Raw genomic sequence first — 19,414 nt, 5'->3', positions numbered from 1 at the left:
CACAGTGCCAGGAGTTGTGGCATGTAAATGAACGCTTGAAGATTGATGTCCATTCGGTTCAGTGACATTCAGAGCTGAAGCGAAGATTATCACCTGAGAAAACACTCGACGTTTGTCCACAGAACGACTTTTACAACGCTTCAGTGTGAGCACAAGCTTTTCAAGCGATATGGAGAATAGGCAGTCTTTACATTTCAACTCAATTTTGTGAAATGTTTAGGCTACAGCAGTTGTAAAATATAGTGTGAACAGGCATTGTTATAGGGCTTCATATAATTTGTGTAGGCTACATTACCATCATAAACTATTTTTTTGTAGTTTGCTTATCAGTGTAGTGTACAGCAGTGTTTACTACAAGCCTTTGTTGAAATTGAATAATACTCGGACTTCCAAAAATTACAACAAATCATGGGAGCCCATTTAGTAGCAGGAGTATCTGTAACATTAACAGCCCAACTGACTGCATACACAAAGCATGACAAGACTTCATCAGCAAAGAAGAGTAGTGGGCGAAAACTGACCATCAAATACTAAGGATTGTGTCCAAATGACACAGAATGACCTGGTGCAAGTTGTGCCTCTGGGTTTTGGTTGAAATCGTGTTCTAGGGGGCTCTCCTTTCTCCCCGCTTGCATGGTTGTTAGTTTTGGTGTTAAAAAAAAAAAAAAAAAAATTATATATATATATAGGCTACATATACATATACAGTGCTGCTTGAAAGTTTGTGAACCCTTTAGAATTTTCTATATTTCTGCATAAATATGACCCAAAACATCATCAGATTTTCATATAAGTTCTGAAAGTAAACAACGAGAACCGAATCAAATAAGTGAGAGAAAAATATATTTTTTTGTCATTTATTAATTGAGAAAAATTATCCAGTGCTACATATCTGTGCGTTGCAAAAGTATGTGAATCTTTGCTTTCAGTCTCTGGTGTGACCCCCTTTTGTTGCAGTAACTGAAGGTAAAGTTTCTTGTAAATGCTGATCAGTCCTGCACAATAACATGTAGGAGTTTTAGCCCATTCCTTAGTGCAGAACCACTTAAACTCTGTGATCCTGGTGGGTTTCCTCCTATGAACTGCTTGCTTAGGTCCTTCCACAACATTTTATTTTGGATCTGGACTTTGACTCAGCCATTCCAAAACATTAACTTTGTTCTTCTTTAACCATTCTTTGGTTGAATGACTTGTGTGCTTGGGGTTGTTGTCTTGCTGCATGACCCACGTTCTCTTGAGACTCTGTTCTTAAACAGATGTCCTGATGTTTTCCTTTAGAATTTGCTGGTATAATTCAGAGTTCATTGTTCCATCGATGATGGCAGGCTGTCCTGGCCAAGATGCAGCAAAACAGGCCCAAGCCATGATACTACCACCACCATGTTTCACAGATGGGATAAGATTCTAAAGCTGGAATCCAGTGTGTTCTTTTCTCCGAACATAATAGCTTCTCATTTAAACCAATAAGATCTATTTTGGTTTCATCCATCCATTATAGTCCTCTGGCGTGTCCACATGATCTTCAGCAAGCAATTTTCTTTTTGGAGAACAGTGATTTTCTTCTTGCAACTCTGCCATGTACACCAAGGTTGCTCAGTGTTCTCCTGATGATGGGCTCATGAACATTAACATTAGCCAATGTGAGAAAGGCCTTTAGTTCCTTAGAAGTTACCCTGGGAACTTTTGCAACCTCTCAGACTATTACAAGTTCTGCTTTGGAGTGATCTCTGTTGGTTGATCACTTCTCAGGAAGGTAACAGTGGTCTTGAAGATTTGTATACAATCTGTCAGAGATGGTTTTGTAACCTTTTCTAGCCTGATGAGCAACATCAACTCTTTTTCCCAGGTCCTCAGTAATCTCCTTTGTTCGTGACATGATTCACTTTAACAAACATGATCAGACGTTGATAGCTCCCTGTTCTTTGAATAAAACAGGTCATGTACTGACATTTAGTCATTGCACTGACTGAAAACACCTCTGCACAGATGGACTCTAATTTCATCTTTAAATTAACTGCTAATCCAAGAGATTCACATACTTTGCCACTCACAGATATGCAATATTTGATCATTTTCCTGAATAAATAAATGCCAAAGAAAATATTTTTGTCTCATTTCAGGACTTGTGCGAAAATCTGATTATGTTTTGGGTCATATTTATGCAGAAATATAGAAAATTCTAAAGGGTTCACAAACTTTCAAGCAGCACAGTGTATATATATATATATTTTTTTTTTTCTTGAAGTTTAGCCTTAATATTTGACTTTGAAATCTGTTTGTAATTTCTAACTCTTGTGTTTCTCTTTTTATTTTTTTTCTTTAGAAAAAAGGCAGAAGAAGAAAGACATCAGTGGGTTTTTTAAGAGAATGTGGCACACTGTAAAAAGTGCAACACAAAACAATGAAGTGGGCCCTCTTCCACCACAGCCTAACACAAATTTAGTGCGCCCTCAGCCAGATCCATCTGTTCTCGAGTCAGTGGCCCTACAGGTTCCAACCGATCCTCAACCAGATCAATCCAAACTTAAATCAATGGCTCTGCAGGATCCAGATTATCTTCAACCAGGTCCACCTGTTCTTGAGACAGCAGTTCTGCAGGATCCAGATGATCCTCAGCTGGATCCATTTGTCCTCAAGCCCACGGCTCTGCAGAATCCAGTTGTTCCTCGTACATTGCCACCTTGGCCTGTCCAGAGTGCTTTCAGGCGAAGAAGACGCATTGGAGATCCAGTTCCATACATCCCTCCAGCTACTCGTAAATCTTTTTCTGCTTGCCAGCTATTTCTTGTTCTTGCACATATTAGTTTTTACACCTGTGTCTAGTAAAATCTGTTTGTTTATACATTTGTTGTATGTCAGATACCTCATACCTCATTCCAGATCTAACTGATGAATGTAGTACTTGATCCAAGTAGTAGTTTTTTCCCTAGATTACCTGTGTAAAGAAATACAATTATAACGATATTGATTATCATGCCATTTACTTTTACATAATCCGTATTTAGTCTCCAGGTAGCTGATTTGTACTAGATGTGTTTATTCTGTCTGCCAATTCACACTGCTGAAGTCCATGTAAATTAACATGCTCTTTTTGTATTTTTGCAGTTCCATTTTGTGAATTTTATGAATGGGGACGGTTAATAGGAAAAGGAGGCAATGGCTCTGTGTATGAGGGGATCCGGAAATCTGATGGCCAGAAGGTACAATCACTTTGGCTGTATTCACCAAATATATATATTTGATGAGTGCTTTAATCAAAACATGTTTTAAATCATTTAAAAAAAATTGTGTTAATGAGAATATTCAGTCTCTAATATTAATTAATTAGTATGATTGATTTACCCATGATTTTTACCCATTTTTGTTTATCCTTTCTTTATTATTTTGCAGGTCGCCATCAAATTTATTCCAAAGAGGACAAGCGACAATAATATAAAAATTGTAAGTTGGCAAAACTTTATAAATATATCTAAATTAATCAAATTCATCTAAATGCAAGTTTGTGAAAAAAATCTAAATCCGCTTTTCCACAGCTGAGTCGTGCTCAAGTGGAAACATTACTGGAACCATTTCTTATTGTTCTTAGAATTGTTCAGCCCGATGGTGGAAGAGCGGCTAAACATACCCATAGTGAACTAACCTTTAATTGATTCTGTTTTTCTAGCTTGGATGTTTTGAGCCAGTGTTTGAAGAAGTGGCTATAAATCTGGTGATGAAACAGCCTCCGCTAAGTCCGTACATAGTGTATATGCTGGAATGGTTTGAAGAGGAAGATGATTACATCCTCATTCTGGAGTATCCACGTCCCTGCAAGAGTTTGCACAGATTCCTCAATGACAATAGGCCAAGACTAAATGAACCACTTGCACGTGGCCTGATGATTCAAGCGGTCCTCGGAGCAAAGCACTGTCTTGACCGGGAGATCTTCCATTGCAGCATCAAAGAAGACAACATGCTGGTCAATACATCGACGATGGAACTCAAATTAATAGACTTTGGCGGCAGTTGCATCGTCAGTCCTTCTGGCTTTGAAAATGGACATTTAGGTGAGTTGGCTTTTTGTCTTAATGCTTACAATAAACTCTAGTTAGATTTCAGTCTCCTGTGTACTGATTTAATGATCATATGATGTATTTATAAGAATAGATATGTAAAAACAGAAAAATTAAATGCTTGTTCAGTGTAAAAATCTCTTGTTTCAATAAACAGGAGGGTGCCGCCCACCTGAGTATCCAACTGAATATCACGCAGGCCCAACAACAGTCTGGAGTTTGGGTGCTGTGCTTTACTCAATGGTGACTGGAAATAAGCCTTTTAAGACTGCATTTGATAGAATGATAGCCAATGTGACGATTGACCACACATTGTCCAGAGGTAACAGAACCAATAACTACTAATAACACATAGACAATAGTATTGTTAAACAAATTTTCATACATTACAATGTTAGCGAGACTAACCAGCTGTCTTGCCTTGCACAGAATGCCAGGATTTGATAAACCGGTGCCTGACTCGTGATCCTGCAGAAAGAGCGACTTTAGAGGAGATCTTACAACATGAATGGTTTCAGCAGGGACAAATTTCAGGAGTAGCTCAGGAGTCAGGTAGTGTAACATAGGGAAGAAGAGAAATCCGAAATTATTGTTGTGAAAAGCAAGCAGTGCTTAAATTTTTCTTTACATTTATTAATTCAGCAGATGTTCCAAATCAGCTCCAGTGAGGAAAAACAGCACAAACTATTCAAGCTTAGTTAAACAATAAGCAGCAAACTTTGTGCACAAAAATGAGAAGCAAATTACTATAGCAAATAGAAAAACTCTGAAGAGCTAATCTAGTGCACAAAAAAATAAGAAAAGTCTTTGGGGAAGTCTGAAATCATAAATCTAGATAAATTATTGGGTAGGATTTTCTTAATAAATCATTTAAAATTTTACGTATGGAGTGACTTGTCAGATGTTGTAAACCTGGTTTATTTCAAATATATATAGCTAACTTCTCATTTTTTTTAATGACAGATGGTTGACTTCAAAGGAAGTGAATCATTTGTAATCAAATAAGAACAAGTTATAAAATTAGGTCTAACAAGAATATTCAGATACACTGCAACATTTTTACTATATCAATTAAATATAGATTAATCTTTGCTAAAGCTGTTTTGTTGTTGTCAGATATACAGTATATTGGCTGCTGTCACTTTAAGACTGAATGCACAGATCAAATATAATACACATTTGATTTTTTTGTCTCTTCAAGACAAAACCGATTGTGTTTATGAAAACACTTGACTATAGAATTTTGAGGTAATTTAGTATGTGTCCACTCAAGCACAAGGAGAAATTCTGTTCACATGCTTTCTGAAACGTGATTCTCTGTGTTCTAATCAATAAACAGCTCACAAAAGATTCACCAATTTAAATTCCTGTGACGTTCTTGTGTAGCAGGCTACAGTATCTCACAGAAGTGAGTACACCCCGCACATTTTTGTAAATATTTTATTATATCTTTTTATGTGACAACACTGAAGAAATGACACTTTGCTACAATGTAAAGTAATGAGTGTACAGCTTATATAACAGTGTAAATTTTCTATCCCCTCAAAATAACTCAACACACAGCCATTAATGTCTAAACCGCTGGCCACAAAAGTGAGTACACCCCTAAGTGAAAATGTCCAAATCGGGCCTAATTAGCCATTTTCCCTGGTGTCATGTGATTCGTTATGTTACAAGGTGTCAGGTGTGAATGGGGAGCAGGTGTGTTAAATTTGGTGTTATCGCCTAACCCTAACCCATACTGGTTACTGGAAGTTCAACATGGCACCTCATGGCAAAGAACTCTCTGAGGATCTCAAAAAAATAATTGTTGCTCTACATAAAGATGGCGTAGGCTATAAGAAGATTGCCAAGACCCTGAAACTGAGCTGCAGCACGGTGGCCAAGACCATACAGCGGTTTAACAGGACAAGTTCCACTCAGAACAGGCCTTGCCATGGTCGACCAAAGAAGTTGAGTGCACGTGCTCAGCATCATATCCAGAGGTTGTGTTTGGGAAATAGACATATGAGTGCTGCCAGCATTGCTGCAGAGGTTGAAGGGGTCGGGGGTCAGTCTGTCAGTGCTCAGACCATGCGCCGCTCACTGCATCAAATTGGTCTGCATGGCTGTCGTCCCAGAAGGAAACCTCTTCTAAAGATGATGCACAAGAAAGCCCGCAAACAAACAGACTAAGGACATGGATTACTGGAACCAGGGGAGGAGTACAAAGACAAGTGTGTCTTGCCTACAGTCAAGCATGGTGGTGGGAGTGTCATGGTCTGGGGCTGCATGAGTGCTGCCGGCACTGGAGAGCTACAGTTAATTGAGGGAACCATGAATGCCAACATGTACTGTGACATACTGAAGCAGAGACTGGACCGCAGGGCAGTTTTCCAACATGATAATGACCTCAAACACACCTCCAAGATGACCACTGCCTTGCTAAAGAAGCTGAGGGTAAAGGGGATGGACTGGCCAAGCATGTCTCCAGACCTATACCCTATTGAGCATCTGTGGGGCATCCTCAAACGAAAGGTGGAGGAGCGCAAGATCTCTAACATCCACCAGCTCCGTGATGTTGTCATGGAAGAGGACTCCAATGGCAACCTGTGAAGCTCTGGTGAACCATGCCCAAGAGGGTTAAGGCAGTGCTGGAAAATAATGGTGGCCACACAAAATATTGACACTTTGGGCCCAATTTGGACATTTTCACTTAGGGGTGTACTCGCTTTTGTGGCCAGCGGTTTAGACATTAATGGCTGTGTGCTGAGTTAATTTGAAGGGACAGCAAATTTACACTGTTATACAAGCTGTACACTCACTACTTTACATTGTAGCAATGTGTAATTTCTTCAGTGTTGTCACAAAAGATATAAAATATTTACAAAAATGTGAGGGCGTACTCACTTCTGTGAGATACTATATGTTGTTCATCAATATGTCTAATTACATAAATTTGGCAGAATTCTATATTTCGAGTAATTGTATCTGGTTCACATTTGACTGTCCCTCTAAACAAGATGTTTAATTCAAAAACCCTCTGTCCTAGAAAGCGAGATATGATTACATTACATTGGATAATTATATTTATACAGTAAGCTATATTGTAGTAAGCTACTTCGAAGTAAACCTTGTAGTGTACAACTATTCAAAATACTACATTGTATTGTTAACTATTTTAAATTGTGAGCAGCTCATGGCTTGACAAATTACACTTTGAAAAGAGACAAAGAATGAGATCCACCTTATTTCACCAGGGTCCTTATTTCCTGTGGAATGATGTACATTTGATCGCAAAATAAACCCTTTCTATAAACCTAGATACCAATGTGTCAAAACAACGTTGCTTTTCACACCTTAAGCACAGTAGATGGTTTTATAGTGTAAGGTCCACACATCCGGTCCAAAGAAGGTTTCCGATGGTGGATGAAGGTTTCCTGCGTGTTCGGTCTTTCCAAATGTGCAAAGTTCTTCAATTTAAATTAAACTCTAATCTGACTCCATTTTATTATTTAATCTGACTCCATGTTATTATGACCTCGTATTTAGCTTGAAATACAAATTGATTGCTTGTCCATTTCTAATTTATTATTCTGATATTTGATTATTCTAGTTAACTCTTGACTTTATATTTACTCGTTCATTCGGTTGCTCATGTCTTTAACAAGGATGCAACGTAATCTACTAGAGTCAATAATTACAGAGTAAAACAGAATAAGGTCAAATGTAACAATTTATTATCAGTCAGGTAAATACTGTATGTATTATGTCAATTCCACAGCAACTCAAAGAGATCAAATCATATCAATACAAAACATCGAATTCTCAAAGATAATTCTACGAGTAAAGGATGCATACCTGACTTTATAGAAATACATAGTGTGAGCATTGAGACCCACACTACGGGCTTCTGGTTACAGAATCGCCCCGATCCTTTTGCTACATTCTGCTTAAGTACCTCAGACCAAGACCAACACCCCTGAAATGTAGGCAGGAACTAACAATTTGAATTTGCTTTGATCAAGCCAAGTTGGCACCTTTTGGGACATAAGGTAATTTGCATGAAAACCACTAGGAGCTGATCCACCTTCTACAGTATGCAAAATATCTCTGAACTCTTAAGATCTGTATTACCTTTTAGTTTATTCTTATAAGAATGAGACCATTGTACCAGTCGCCCTGAGACGATTCAAATGATACCAAACATGACTGTAAATAACACTTGCATTAATGTAGAATATTACATTCTTCTATTGACCATTCTGAGTGAGCTGGGTGAGGGGAAAGAAAGGGGATGAAAAGGAACTGATGCGTATTTTAGAGAGGCATTTTCCCGCATTTTCTCTCAGTGGGATGTGGAGACAGATGTCTGTATGTTAATGCACTGTGTGTGTGTTGTCCATCTCAGAAGTTCAAAGTGTCTGAGGTTCTGTAATCCTTACAATAGATTCATGGATGACATTGCTGGATACAGGTAAAAAAAATTCTTTATTGAGTCACAGGTCATGTCCAAAGTGACTATATGCAATACAGATAGAATTCTTCATGCGGCCCTTGTCAATCACTGCAGTGAGCTTGAAATGCGGTCAAGAACAAAGAGAGTCCAGTGGCAAAGGATAGGTTAATGCCAAGCCATCATCCAAATCGAGCAGGAAAAATAAAACACTCTTAAAGTACTATCACCTACTTGAGACAGTTAAGACCACAGAACAGAGGTAAACGTATCAAAGAATAGAGAAGCTGCAAATATGTACAAAGTGTCAGATACAGAAACATCTCAAGGCTCTAAATACATCCAGACTGCTTTTGGTCACGAGATATGTTATGGCATATTCACGATGTCACAGCTACACTTCTCCTTGCATAAGTTGTGTAATTGAAACCACATGATAATTAGAAACTGAATGCGTTTTACCAGATTGTGCTAGTAAGAATTGTTTTTGTATCTCAGAATGTACATTTGTTGCTTGTGTAATTGACCTCTAATAGAAACCTTTTCTTTTAAGTGATACTTTCTCTGAAAGCTCAGACCAAGCTGCTGTTCCATCCAGATATATTGTAGTTTTATTATTCATAAGCACCAAAACCAATATGAACAGAGGTGTTACAGGTAGTTACAGCCGTAGGAATAAAGTCAAGTTTTGGCATACATTATGTCTGCGACTGCTATAGGCTTTTATAACAAAAGAGTTTTATTGTTAGCACTGCCAAGATGACATTGAGACACTGAAAACCATAAACAATGTCTGACAACTAGCTGAGCAACTATAACACAATGAATTGTTTTAATTGCTGATATAACAGTTGCATTTTTGTGCTGTACAGAAATAAACATGAAATAGTGGATGTTCAAAACACCCTTCTGCCAGACAACACATTTCAGACATGGAGGTTTGATTTTACATTGGTAAGTCAAGGTAAGTCTTTGTTTACAACTGAGAAGTTTGCGAAACCTCTTTTTGGCCAAATAATGGAGTGAAGCTGCAAACTGCTAATATAAATGCCACAAATACAGGCAGAGAAATTTTAATACTCAAAACATTTGTTAAAATGGCCACTTAAAATGTGCCCAAGGCATTCTGCTGGCATCAGGAAGTGTGCAAACCACTGATAGACAGATAGATGTCATTCTACAAAACTTACCGGAAAAAAACAACAAAAAGACAGGAACACTCTCTTTGTCCTAATAGGTCTGTGGAGTTCAAACAAAGCTGCCTAAATTTACAGACTGGTTAGAAGTTTTGCTGGATGCTTAAACTGATGAACGAGAGCTGGCGGCAAGGCAGAGAGAAAGTGACTTCTTTCGTTCACGTGAGCGGAGAGAGGGGTGTTGTGTTAGGACAAGGTACTGTATGTCGGGCTAGTGCACTTTCGCCAGTCCTCTTACTGAGCCCAAATACAAAATGAATAGTACAAAATTAAAAAAAAGTAACAAAATAAAGTAAAATAAGCTTGAGGTTTAGCAATCGCTCTTCCAAAGTTTGATGGTTTTGTCGTTTTCTAGTGCTGCTGATGCAATGATGTTTTCTGTGGGGTGACATGCGGTTGAGATCACCACATCTACAACAAAAAAAAGGGACAATTTTCAAACAACATTAAAAGTGCACACATACACATATGTACGCAAGTATGTGTGTGTGTATAAATGAAACTGCAACAATCAACTATGGAGTAAAATAGAATAAATGACTGTCAAACTTCGTACTGCTCAGCTGGAATAATTAGAAGGAAGTGTTCAAACTGTAAGGCTAGTTCACCCAAAAATTACAATTCTTTAATTACTCACCCTCATGTCGTTCCATGCCCGTAAGACCTTTGTTCATCTTCGGAACTCAAATTAAGATGTTTGATGAAATACGAGAGCTTTTTGACCCTCCATAGACAGCAAAGGTCCTACCACGGTCAAGGTCAAGAAAGGTAGTAAGGACAAATAATCCATGTGACATCAGTGGTTCAACCATAATTTTATGAAGCTGCGAGAATACTTTTTATGCGTAAAGAATAATGGCAGCGGACTGTCCAAGGAGAGAATAAATGGTTGAATAAAGTTATTTTTATTTTCTTTGTGCACAAAAAGTATTCTTGTAGCTTCATGAAATTACGGTTGAACCACTGATGTCACATGGACTATTTAAACGATGTCCTTACTATGTTTCTGTGCCTTGACCGTGGTAGGAACTTTGCCACCTATGGAGGGTCAGAGCGCTCTCGGATTTCATCAAAATTATCTTAATTTGTGTTCGAAGATTAACGAAGGTCTCATGGGTTTGGAACGACATGAGGGTGAGTAATTAACGACAGAATTTTCATTTTTGGGTGAACTATCCCTAGTGTTAACTATCCCTAGCATCTAGTGTTAAAATTCCTGTTCCTACCGGTGTGCCCCTGTAGTTTCTGTACGATCTCCTTGGTCTGAAGGTTCCAAATATAGACCATGTTGTCCTCTGAGCCGGAGACAATCCACTAAAGAGAAAGCAAAAATGAAAAAAAATAAAAAAATAAAAAAAAAATACAATTTTCAAATGTGAAATTTCAGTGAACACATTTGTGAAAAAAAAACAAACAGTAAATCGATGAGTATGCTAAATGTCCGTGTTTAGTGTGATGTGCTTGGAAGCTGATTAGTATAATGTAGATCTAACATACCTTTCCACCAGTGACAGAGAAATTAGCAAATATGCAGTACTTCTCGTTTTTATGACCGGTATACGTTTTCAAACACTAAACAAGAAAAAAATATATTGTTATACACAGATTAAGCGTTTTTTTAATGAATTAAAACAATTAAACAGACAAAAATCTTACCTTTCCTTTGCTGTAGTCCCAAAGCTTCAAAGTGCTAAAACACAAAGGGAATGCAAGTGTCTTTTCAAAGGCCATGGATAAATAGAAATTATTTCATTGCTACTTTTTAAATTTATTTTTAAGAATGAGCAGCATAAAAGGCTTAGAATAATAAGAAGGCTCTGACTCACTTATCCAGAGTGGCAGCCAGGATGTATTTGCCATTGGGGGAGAACTTCACAAATGACACAGGTGGGTTGTCATCATCTAATAAAAATTTGCACATATATACATTTTAATCCCTTTATTCTTATTAAATATGTCATACGTTTTGTTGTATTTTACTAGTTTTTTGTTAGATAAATGTTATGCATGTTTGATAAGAACAAGTTTCATAAACACTTTAGAGTTACAAACTACTGCTTCTGAAACAAGTCTGAACAAGTACTTGTGTAAAAGACTGGTCAACTTACCGATGAGTGTTTTAAGGCACTGCCCTGATGCTGTGTCCCATATACGGCTGTTTAAAAGTCACATATAAGCATGTATGGTTGAAGGTTATACATCACTGACATATTTATCCACTGTCAAAAAAATAAAAAATAATTCTCACAGCCAAAGTTCACTCACCAAAGTCCATCATAACTGCTGGAAACAATCAATGAGCCATCTCTGTTGAAATGAACCTAAAACAAATGCAACAAATAAACATTTACAATTCAATTTATATCACCCGCTGTACACAATTGTGAATGTGATTATTTGATCATCATAGGTCAAGTATAAAAGCACTCACTGCAGAGACAGGGTCTGAGTGCGCTGGCAGCGTCTTGAGACATTTCCCCGTTTTAACATCCCAAATCCTCACACTCTCGTCAAACTGCCACAGAGATAATAATTAGCATGTTTGTTTAGCTGAATTAACAAAACTGTGAAATGCTAAATGATAGTGAATGGACTTACAGATCCAGATACGATGAGGTTGGACTGGGGGTTGAAGTTACAGCAAAATACATAGTTGCTGTGACCCTTCAGTGTCTTTAAACACTTCCCCTGGTGATATAAAGAAACAGAATAAGAAAAAGTTCTGAATATCATAAATTGTGCTGTAATATTTTATAAAAATTTGATATTCAGAAGTTAGGCTTTGGCTTGTGCTGTTGACTTACAGAGCTCACATCCCAAATTTTCAGTGTCTTGTCATCAGAAGCTGAGACCAGGAGGTTGGAGTCAGAGGACCAGGCCACATCCGAGATGCCCTGCAGGCGAAGGAAAACCAGGTCACATTAGACACCTCGTAAAGTAAATGTAGCGCTACTCTGAAATGATGGGTCTTTTCAGGAACTCACCAGTTTGTGTCCAGATATTGTCTTTTCAAACTTGCCATCATATGCACCCCATATTTTGATCAGCTTATCAGCAGCTAGATGAAAGGAAAAAAATAAATAAAACTAATCTAAAATTTATAGCTTTTCTTTCACAACACAGCTATTAATCTATAACAGAGTTTCCCAAAGGGGGACTTCCTGAGTTTATTAAAAAAATAATGAATCATAAAAATGTAAATAAACAGGGCTGCCATCAAAATAAAATTGCCATATGGCAAGTGTGATTATCAAATTTCAAAAGGCCGTGATTTAGTCTGATGTGCTGCATGTTTGAGTTAAATGCAGCACTATGTTCATGTACAATGTGGTGTGGTGGTTTGCAGTAAATGCTGCTCCATACAAACTTCGTCGTTGCATGTTGGTAACGTGAATAACGTTCATTTTGCAATAGGGGTGGGACAATAAATCTATATGGCGATATAACGCGATCCTTCATGCGATGCGAATTATGGAGATGTTCATCTCCATAAACATATATTATATATGCTTATGGAGATGAGAACTAAAAAAAAAAAAAAACTGCCCCGGAAGTGCCAGAACAGCTATCAGCTTGGACCACAGGCACCGATCATGTTATTATTGCGAAACAAAATCTTGTCAGAGTATGTGTGCTTTTCGCGCATCTACATTGAAATAACGAGCCTGAGCGCGCAACAGACGCGATGTGAACGGCTATTTTTTCCCTGCATGCCATATGTGCAGGGCATCGTTTTTATGATGAGAGGAGAGGAAAAGCTGAAATCAAGTTTCCATCCAGATTTTGCGCTGTTTTGTTATCGACAAAGAGATATGCGAAAAAAAAAAAAAAACTTTATGCGGTTTAAAAAAAAAAGAATTGTCGCATAAGTTTTGGTGTATCGCAAAAAAATGTTGCCCTTGAGCTGTTTCCATACATAATTTATCCTTTTGTGTAAATTATAGGCTAGGCTAGCTGTTCTTCATCCATTTGAAACAAACAAAAAAAGCCTATATTAACAAAAAAAAAAAAAAGCCTATATTAAATTGTACAGGCCTACATAAAATACTTTATTAAGTGTCATGAGTTTTTTTTTTTTGTACTTTGTTATAGACTAGATAGATAGGCCACTGTTGATAATCAAGTGAAGTGACATACTGCTAAGTATGGTGACCCATACTCGGAATTCGTGCTCTGCATTTAACCCATCCAACGTGCACACACACAGCAGTGAACACACACACAGTGAACACACACACACACACACACACAGTGAACACACACCCGGAGCAGTGGGCAGCCATTTATGCTGCAGCGCCCGGGAAGCAGTTGGGGGTTAGGTGCCTTGCTCGAGGGCACCTCAGTCGTGGTATTGAGGGTGGAGAGAGCGCTGGACATTCAATCCCCCCACCTACAATCTCTGCCGGCCCGAGACTCGAACCCGCAACCTTTGGATTACGAGTCCAACTCTCTAACCATTAGGCCACGACTTCCCCTGATCAATGATCATAAACAGTTGCATTATCATCATTTTTTATTTTGTATTTTATTTCTCTTAACCGACGGTCGTTAAGCCATATTAACCGTTAACCGACAAGATTGTGTTAAATTACAATTAAATTAAATTTAAATTGATAGGTGGCTTGACCCATTACATATACCTAAATTTGTTTTCCAGGGATTCATTTTATACACACAATAAGCAGCATAAACAACATGAACGTGAGGATTCATGCACCTGCAGCGCTTCTGCGAACGGAGAAAAACATAAGCTATTATACATAAAAGAAACAGGCCCATATGCAAAATATATTTTTCAAAATAATTAATGAATTAACAAAACGAAAGAAAAAAACCCTGCAACAATTAGCAGCCTATATGCAGAATTTCGGTTCATTTTTGTGATGCACTCTTGAGAAAGCGGCAGTTTTCCTTTATTTCACAAAAGTACGTTTTGTTTTTTATTGTGAATGTACACAAATAAAATAAATATTTTGAATAGTTTTGAATAATGTCTTACTCCTATATGGCCACAAATGAAGGAGTAGGCTAGTGCAAGTTGTTTCCACTTTTACAAGGGAAAAACAAAACAAAATACAAGCCATCATGCCGGCGCCTCGCGCGCAGTTAAGCACAGCCTGTTCATGTCATAATAAAATACAGTCAGCCAAATATATTGAAGAAACATGAGAATAAATATTTTATTTCTCCTCACTCCACAACAAATTTAACGGTAGAAAGAACTCAGAACAAAGCAAGAATAAAAATATAAGAAGCTAACAAGCCAAAACTAATTAATTTAAACTTTTGTACTTCATGTTCATGTAATACAAAATGTGCTTGGCATAATATCACGGGGTTATGGCGATCAAGCTGAAAGGCACGGACTACAGGCTATTTAAACTGAACAGTGCACTGTAAAAAAATAAAATAATAATCATGTAAACCTAGGCTAGCCTACTAACACCAAATTAAGATAAGCATGTTTGAGAGGTAACTCGTCTTTTTCTTACCATGTATAAAATAATTTTAGATACAATTTAATAATACAAATATTATTTAATGCACTTTTGAACTACAGGGAAACGGTGCTTTAACGTGAGCAACACCATGAACACGAACGCTGCCTATAGGCTAATTCTGTCGTGTGACTCCACATTTATTTGCGTTAAAGCCCCTTTTCTCAACAAATTTTTTTTGCGACATTTGAAGTATCGATATGGAATTTATGCGCTAAAGTTAAACGGAAAAAGATTGTTGACACAGGAGAAATTTAATCGATAATTGGCATTTCCATCAGCTATATCGTAAATATTTTAAAGCGCTAAATATTTTTCGCAAAAAAAAAAATCCTTGGATGGAAACCTGGTTTGAGACAGCATTTCAGGTAAATTTTGAAATGTACCAGGTTTATATATATATAAAGTTGATAAGCAGTTAAATGTGTTGGTTTACACAGATAAAAGTGTAAGCTTTTAAAAAGTCCAAGAATAAAATGATTAATTTACTTAACATGTTAAAATTGATTTACAGAACAATTATTGGCTGTTTTCTAACAATTTGGACTTGAATAAAGAAAGAAAACTTGCACAACCTTTTCACAGGCATTTTGTTTTCATAGTTAGACAGATATGGTGATGTATCATTATATGATTGTCTAGCAATATATCGATTATCGCAGAATCCTGTATCGTGATATTATCGTTATCGTGAGGTGCCCTGGCCTGCGATTCCCACTCTATTTTGCAGCTCAGCATGCATCAGGACAATTTTTTTACATTTGCATAATTTTCAATATTTTTGTGGACATAGGTTAAGCATTTTACAAGATTTATAAACTAAACACAGACTTAAAGGTCCATGCAATTATATTCTAAAATAACTTTCAAACTTTAAGTCTCCAAGATTTTAAGATATTAGTATTGTATCATTTAGTGTAAAATAAAATTATTATAATTATCAGATGCTGTACTAGTACAAGTACTTACATGAGCTTGCGAGCCACTCCCCACTTGGACTGAACTTGACAGAAGAGACTGCTTTTGTATGGCCAGCCAATGTGAATTTCAAGGTATAGTTTGGCTTCACAGGTGCTGACTGAAATAGAACAGAACTCACATCATTAATGACACAGTGAAAAGAGAAATGGCATTGTCACAGATCATATCAGGCACATTTCTGTAGTAAGGCTGCTATACCATTTATACCACAAGTACATCCGTTGCACGATACAAAAATCATCCAAAACCAAGCCAAAAAAAACTATTCCAAACTGTCGCAGACATACGTTCCCAGTGATGTTTTACCTTGCTCTGGCTGGCGGAGGCAGCTGATGCCGGCTGTGTTTTAGAAGCCTCTGTGTCTGGTTTCTTCTCCTCCGTTGCCATGGCGACCAAGTTGGAGAGAATGGGTTTACAGAAACAAGTTCAACGTCAACCCGACTGTCCAAAAGAGAAGCACTGATGAGCATTTGTATAACATTGTCTTCAGATGACATAGAAAGTCTACATGTAAAACTAATAACTAAGCACAATGCCTGTCAATTTGTTAGCAGTCTCAACATCTTTCCAATATAAATATCATACTAAGAGTTCTGCCCCAAGTATATATTTTTAATTTACATTTTCAAATGTACTCATTTCCCCTCTCTCACACTTACACACACATACTATTTTTATATGATAATATATATTATATAGAAAAATTTTATAGCATTTTGTTCACTTTGCACTGTCCCAATGAAGCCATTTAATGTGGAACATGTAAAGGATACAAAACAAATAATAACTGAATTTAGTTCACAAATAATCCTTTTCAAAAGTTTGCATTCTTAAAATTATGCTCTTTTGGCATCACTGACTGTTGCTTTTTGTGATAGTGATCGTGTACGAGTCCCTGGTTTGTTAAGGGCTGTTAGTCTGCTCTCTGACAAAAAGCATCCAGGAGCTCCATGTATTTCGTTTTTCCATCATGCCTGCTCTGTACTTTTAACTTCTTTCTCTCTATATTGTGTTAATATCCCAGCTTTACCACTCAGGACACATAGACGGCTATCAAGACTTCAAGGAGTCACTAACACACAATATAAAGCATGTAATGAGATAAAGAAGGTAATAAGTGTAAATTAAAATAAATAATAATTAAATGAACAATTTGTAGAATTTGACAATCTTTCAGAATCTGGATAGGGCATGTAAACTGACAACACACCCCTCCCTGTACATGAGAAAACACATACTTTGTATATGCCACCTAAAGCATATAATATGACACCAGTATACACATAAAAGAACAAAACCGTTATATAAAAAATAATCAAAGTCTGATAAAGCAGCGTTTCATCTGCACAACATTCATGACAAGACTAATGGCAATGGGGAAGAGACTAGAGTCCAAAACCATCTGGATAAATACCAACGCTAAAATCTAGATATCATTTATATAGCTCGTGTCTGTGTCAGGAAGATCTGTAAAAACACCATTACTGTTAGCAGCTAGGCTATCCGAGAGACGCAGGGCCTCAGAGAAACCATAGATCACCTGCAACGCATTTATCCATGCAATTTAACTTACACATCTTCGTGTCTAAAGTCATGGTTTTTCGCGATCGTTTCAGTAATCCGTCCCATCCCCAAAACATTAAATACAGTAAAGTTTGATGGATCTTTTCTCTGCACACATGCCTCTCTTACGCTCTCCCCATACATTCAGACAAAAGCAGCGGGTAAACTCACTCACCACCGGCTGCTGAGGGGGTAATGAAAGCTGCTGTCGGCTTCTGGGACGAGTCCACTTCTGGCTTTGGATAAAGATTTGTTCATGAATCGCGCAACAGGCCGCTTTGATCATGCAATGAGTTGGTGATCGTGCTGAATACGATGGTGCATGAGCGCCTCTCCACCGCAGGCTCAAGCGGTAATGTGGCAGTAACAACTACTGCGCATGCGCAGATCTCAACGGCGGCCCAAGAGGGACATTTATTCAAACGCTGAGGTGTTAGACTGTGCACCATGTGGCAGTATCAGTTTTTATAATGAGCTAGAGGCTTTTAGAAGCTCTTTTATCTTTTTATTACTTTTATGCAGATCTACCAGATATTTTTCACCGTGTAATTATTATTCTAAACATATAGCTATATCATCACACCATAAACAACAAAGGCATCAAAATATATCAATTTCCATTATAGCAAACAGAGATTTGTATAAAGAAATTAATAAATAATTCTGATATAATTTGTTCCAATTAGCAGGAAGTTGAAAACAGACCTGGCTCTGAGTCTTACTCTCCATATCTAAGATGTAAATTGTGCCTTTTACAGAACCATGGTATAAAATTAAATAATAAAAAAGAACAAATAAACAACAAATTTGTTTGTTTGTTTTTTTGGTCGAGGACTCCCAGGGGGCCACAAGAGGGTGCTAGGAAAAAATAAATAAAAAAAAAACTTTCAATGAATGATTTGAATTTAAAGAAATAAAATAAATGTAAATATAAGATTATTAAAATAAATAAAATATTATAAAATAATAAAAAGCTCGGACTAGTACTATTCACCTTATTTTTTAATATGGACTACAGAAAGACTGGCGTACTTTGCGCAGTTAGGGGGTGTCATAATAGCTGGTTCAAAGGTAAAAAATACCTGCAAGACATTTGTTTTGATCATAATCCACGCACAAGAGCTGAATGTGGATGTGGGGCACCCTATGATTTGCACGCACCTCCGAAGGGTGAAGAAGCTAATTTCAAGACCTTATATTACTTTTTTCTCCCTGTATATGCACACACACAAACACAAATCATAATGTCAAGATGCAATTTATTTTGATTCCCCCCCAACATACACTGAAAATGATACAGTTTAGCAGTGCTAGGTAAATAAACACCAATTCGTCACTTTTTCAAAACTCATGGAACAAAAGGAAACACATATTTAAGTTATTTTATAACTTATTTTGGATGCTATTAATCCGACCTAATGCTGCACAGCACAGTAATCAGTTTACGGATAAGGACCAAACAATTTCATTACTAATTTACAACAATCAACAAGTGCTTTCACAGATGAAAGAGATAAAACATGTCATCATTTACTCACATCATTCCAATACTTTGAATACTTTCCTCAGTGGAACAAAAAAGGAGACATTATTCAGAATGTTAGCCACAGTCACCATTCACTTTCATTGCATATTTCACTGCATATTTTGTCCGTGAAATGAATGGTGAATGAAGCTAACATTCTGAAT

The 19,414-nt window shown here is 37.2% G+C and overlaps 2 protein-coding genes across 2 annotated transcripts; one reads left to right on the top strand and one right to left on the bottom strand.

The window, feature by feature from the left end:
- The first annotated feature begins 3 nt into the window (after window positions 1-3).
- Window positions 4-5,413, top strand: LOC306855919 (serine/threonine-protein kinase pim-2-like). The gene is made up of 7 exons (XM_079394876.1): window positions 4-145; window positions 2,324-2,755; window positions 3,106-3,200; window positions 3,391-3,441; window positions 3,665-4,046; window positions 4,210-4,374; window positions 4,482-5,413. The coding sequence occupies exons 2-7, from the start codon at window positions 2,368-2,370 to the stop codon at window positions 4,616-4,618; spliced, it is 1,218 nt and encodes a 405-aa protein (XP_079251002.1). The 5' UTR covers window positions 4-145; window positions 2,324-2,367; the 3' UTR covers window positions 4,619-5,413.
- Window positions 5,414-8,504: 3,091 nt separating this feature from the next.
- Window positions 8,505-18,115, bottom strand: LOC306855804 (WD repeat-containing protein 5). Its single transcript, XM_079394689.1, has 14 exons — window positions 17,901-18,115; window positions 16,469-16,603; window positions 16,151-16,259; window positions 12,668-12,741; window positions 12,488-12,577; window positions 12,282-12,371; window positions 12,115-12,198; window positions 11,949-12,004; window positions 11,792-11,838; window positions 11,510-11,585; window positions 11,340-11,373; window positions 11,181-11,255; window positions 10,910-10,997; window positions 8,505-10,094 (listed from the first exon to the last, which is right to left on the bottom strand). Exons 2-14 carry the CDS (start codon window positions 16,547-16,549, stop codon window positions 9,994-9,996), a joined length of 1,005 nt encoding a protein of 334 aa, XP_079250815.1. The 5' UTR covers window positions 16,550-16,603; window positions 17,901-18,115; the 3' UTR covers window positions 8,505-9,993.
- Window positions 18,116-19,414: the final 1,299 nt, after the last annotated feature.

Source organism: Barbus barbus (genome assembly GCF_936440315.1).
Source record: "Barbus barbus genome assembly, chromosome: 36".
Taxonomy (NCBI): domain Eukaryota; kingdom Metazoa; phylum Chordata; class Actinopteri; order Cypriniformes; family Cyprinidae; genus Barbus; species Barbus barbus.
This window is presented reverse-complemented; position numbering and strand designations above follow the sequence as displayed.

Excerpts from the sequence above, each read along its gene's own strand:
- LOC306855919 (XM_079394876.1), top strand. The coding sequence starts at position 2,368 with ATGTGGCACACTGTAAAAAGTGCAACACAAAACAATGAAGTGGGCCCT. Across the intron at positions 3,442-3,664 it reads GCGACAATAATATAAAAATT|CTTGGATGTTTTGAGCCAGT; the intron begins GTAAGTTGGCAA and ends CTGTTTTTCTAG. Across the intron at positions 4,047-4,209 it reads CTTTGAAAATGGACATTTAG|GAGGGTGCCGCCCACCTGAG; the intron begins GTGAGTTGGCTT and ends TTCAATAAACAG.
- LOC306855804 (XM_079394689.1), bottom strand. The coding sequence starts at position 16,549 with ATGGCAACGGAGGAGAAGAAACCAGACACAGAGGCTTCTAAAACACAG. Across the intron at positions 12,578-12,667 it reads CAATATCTGGACACAAACTG|GGCATCTCGGATGTGGCCTG; the intron begins GTGAGTTCCTGA and ends CTTCGCCTGCAG. Across the intron at positions 11,256-11,339 it reads GGGACTACAGCAAAGGAAAG|TGTTTGAAAACGTATACCGG; the intron begins GTAAGATTTTTG and ends TTTCTTGTTTAG.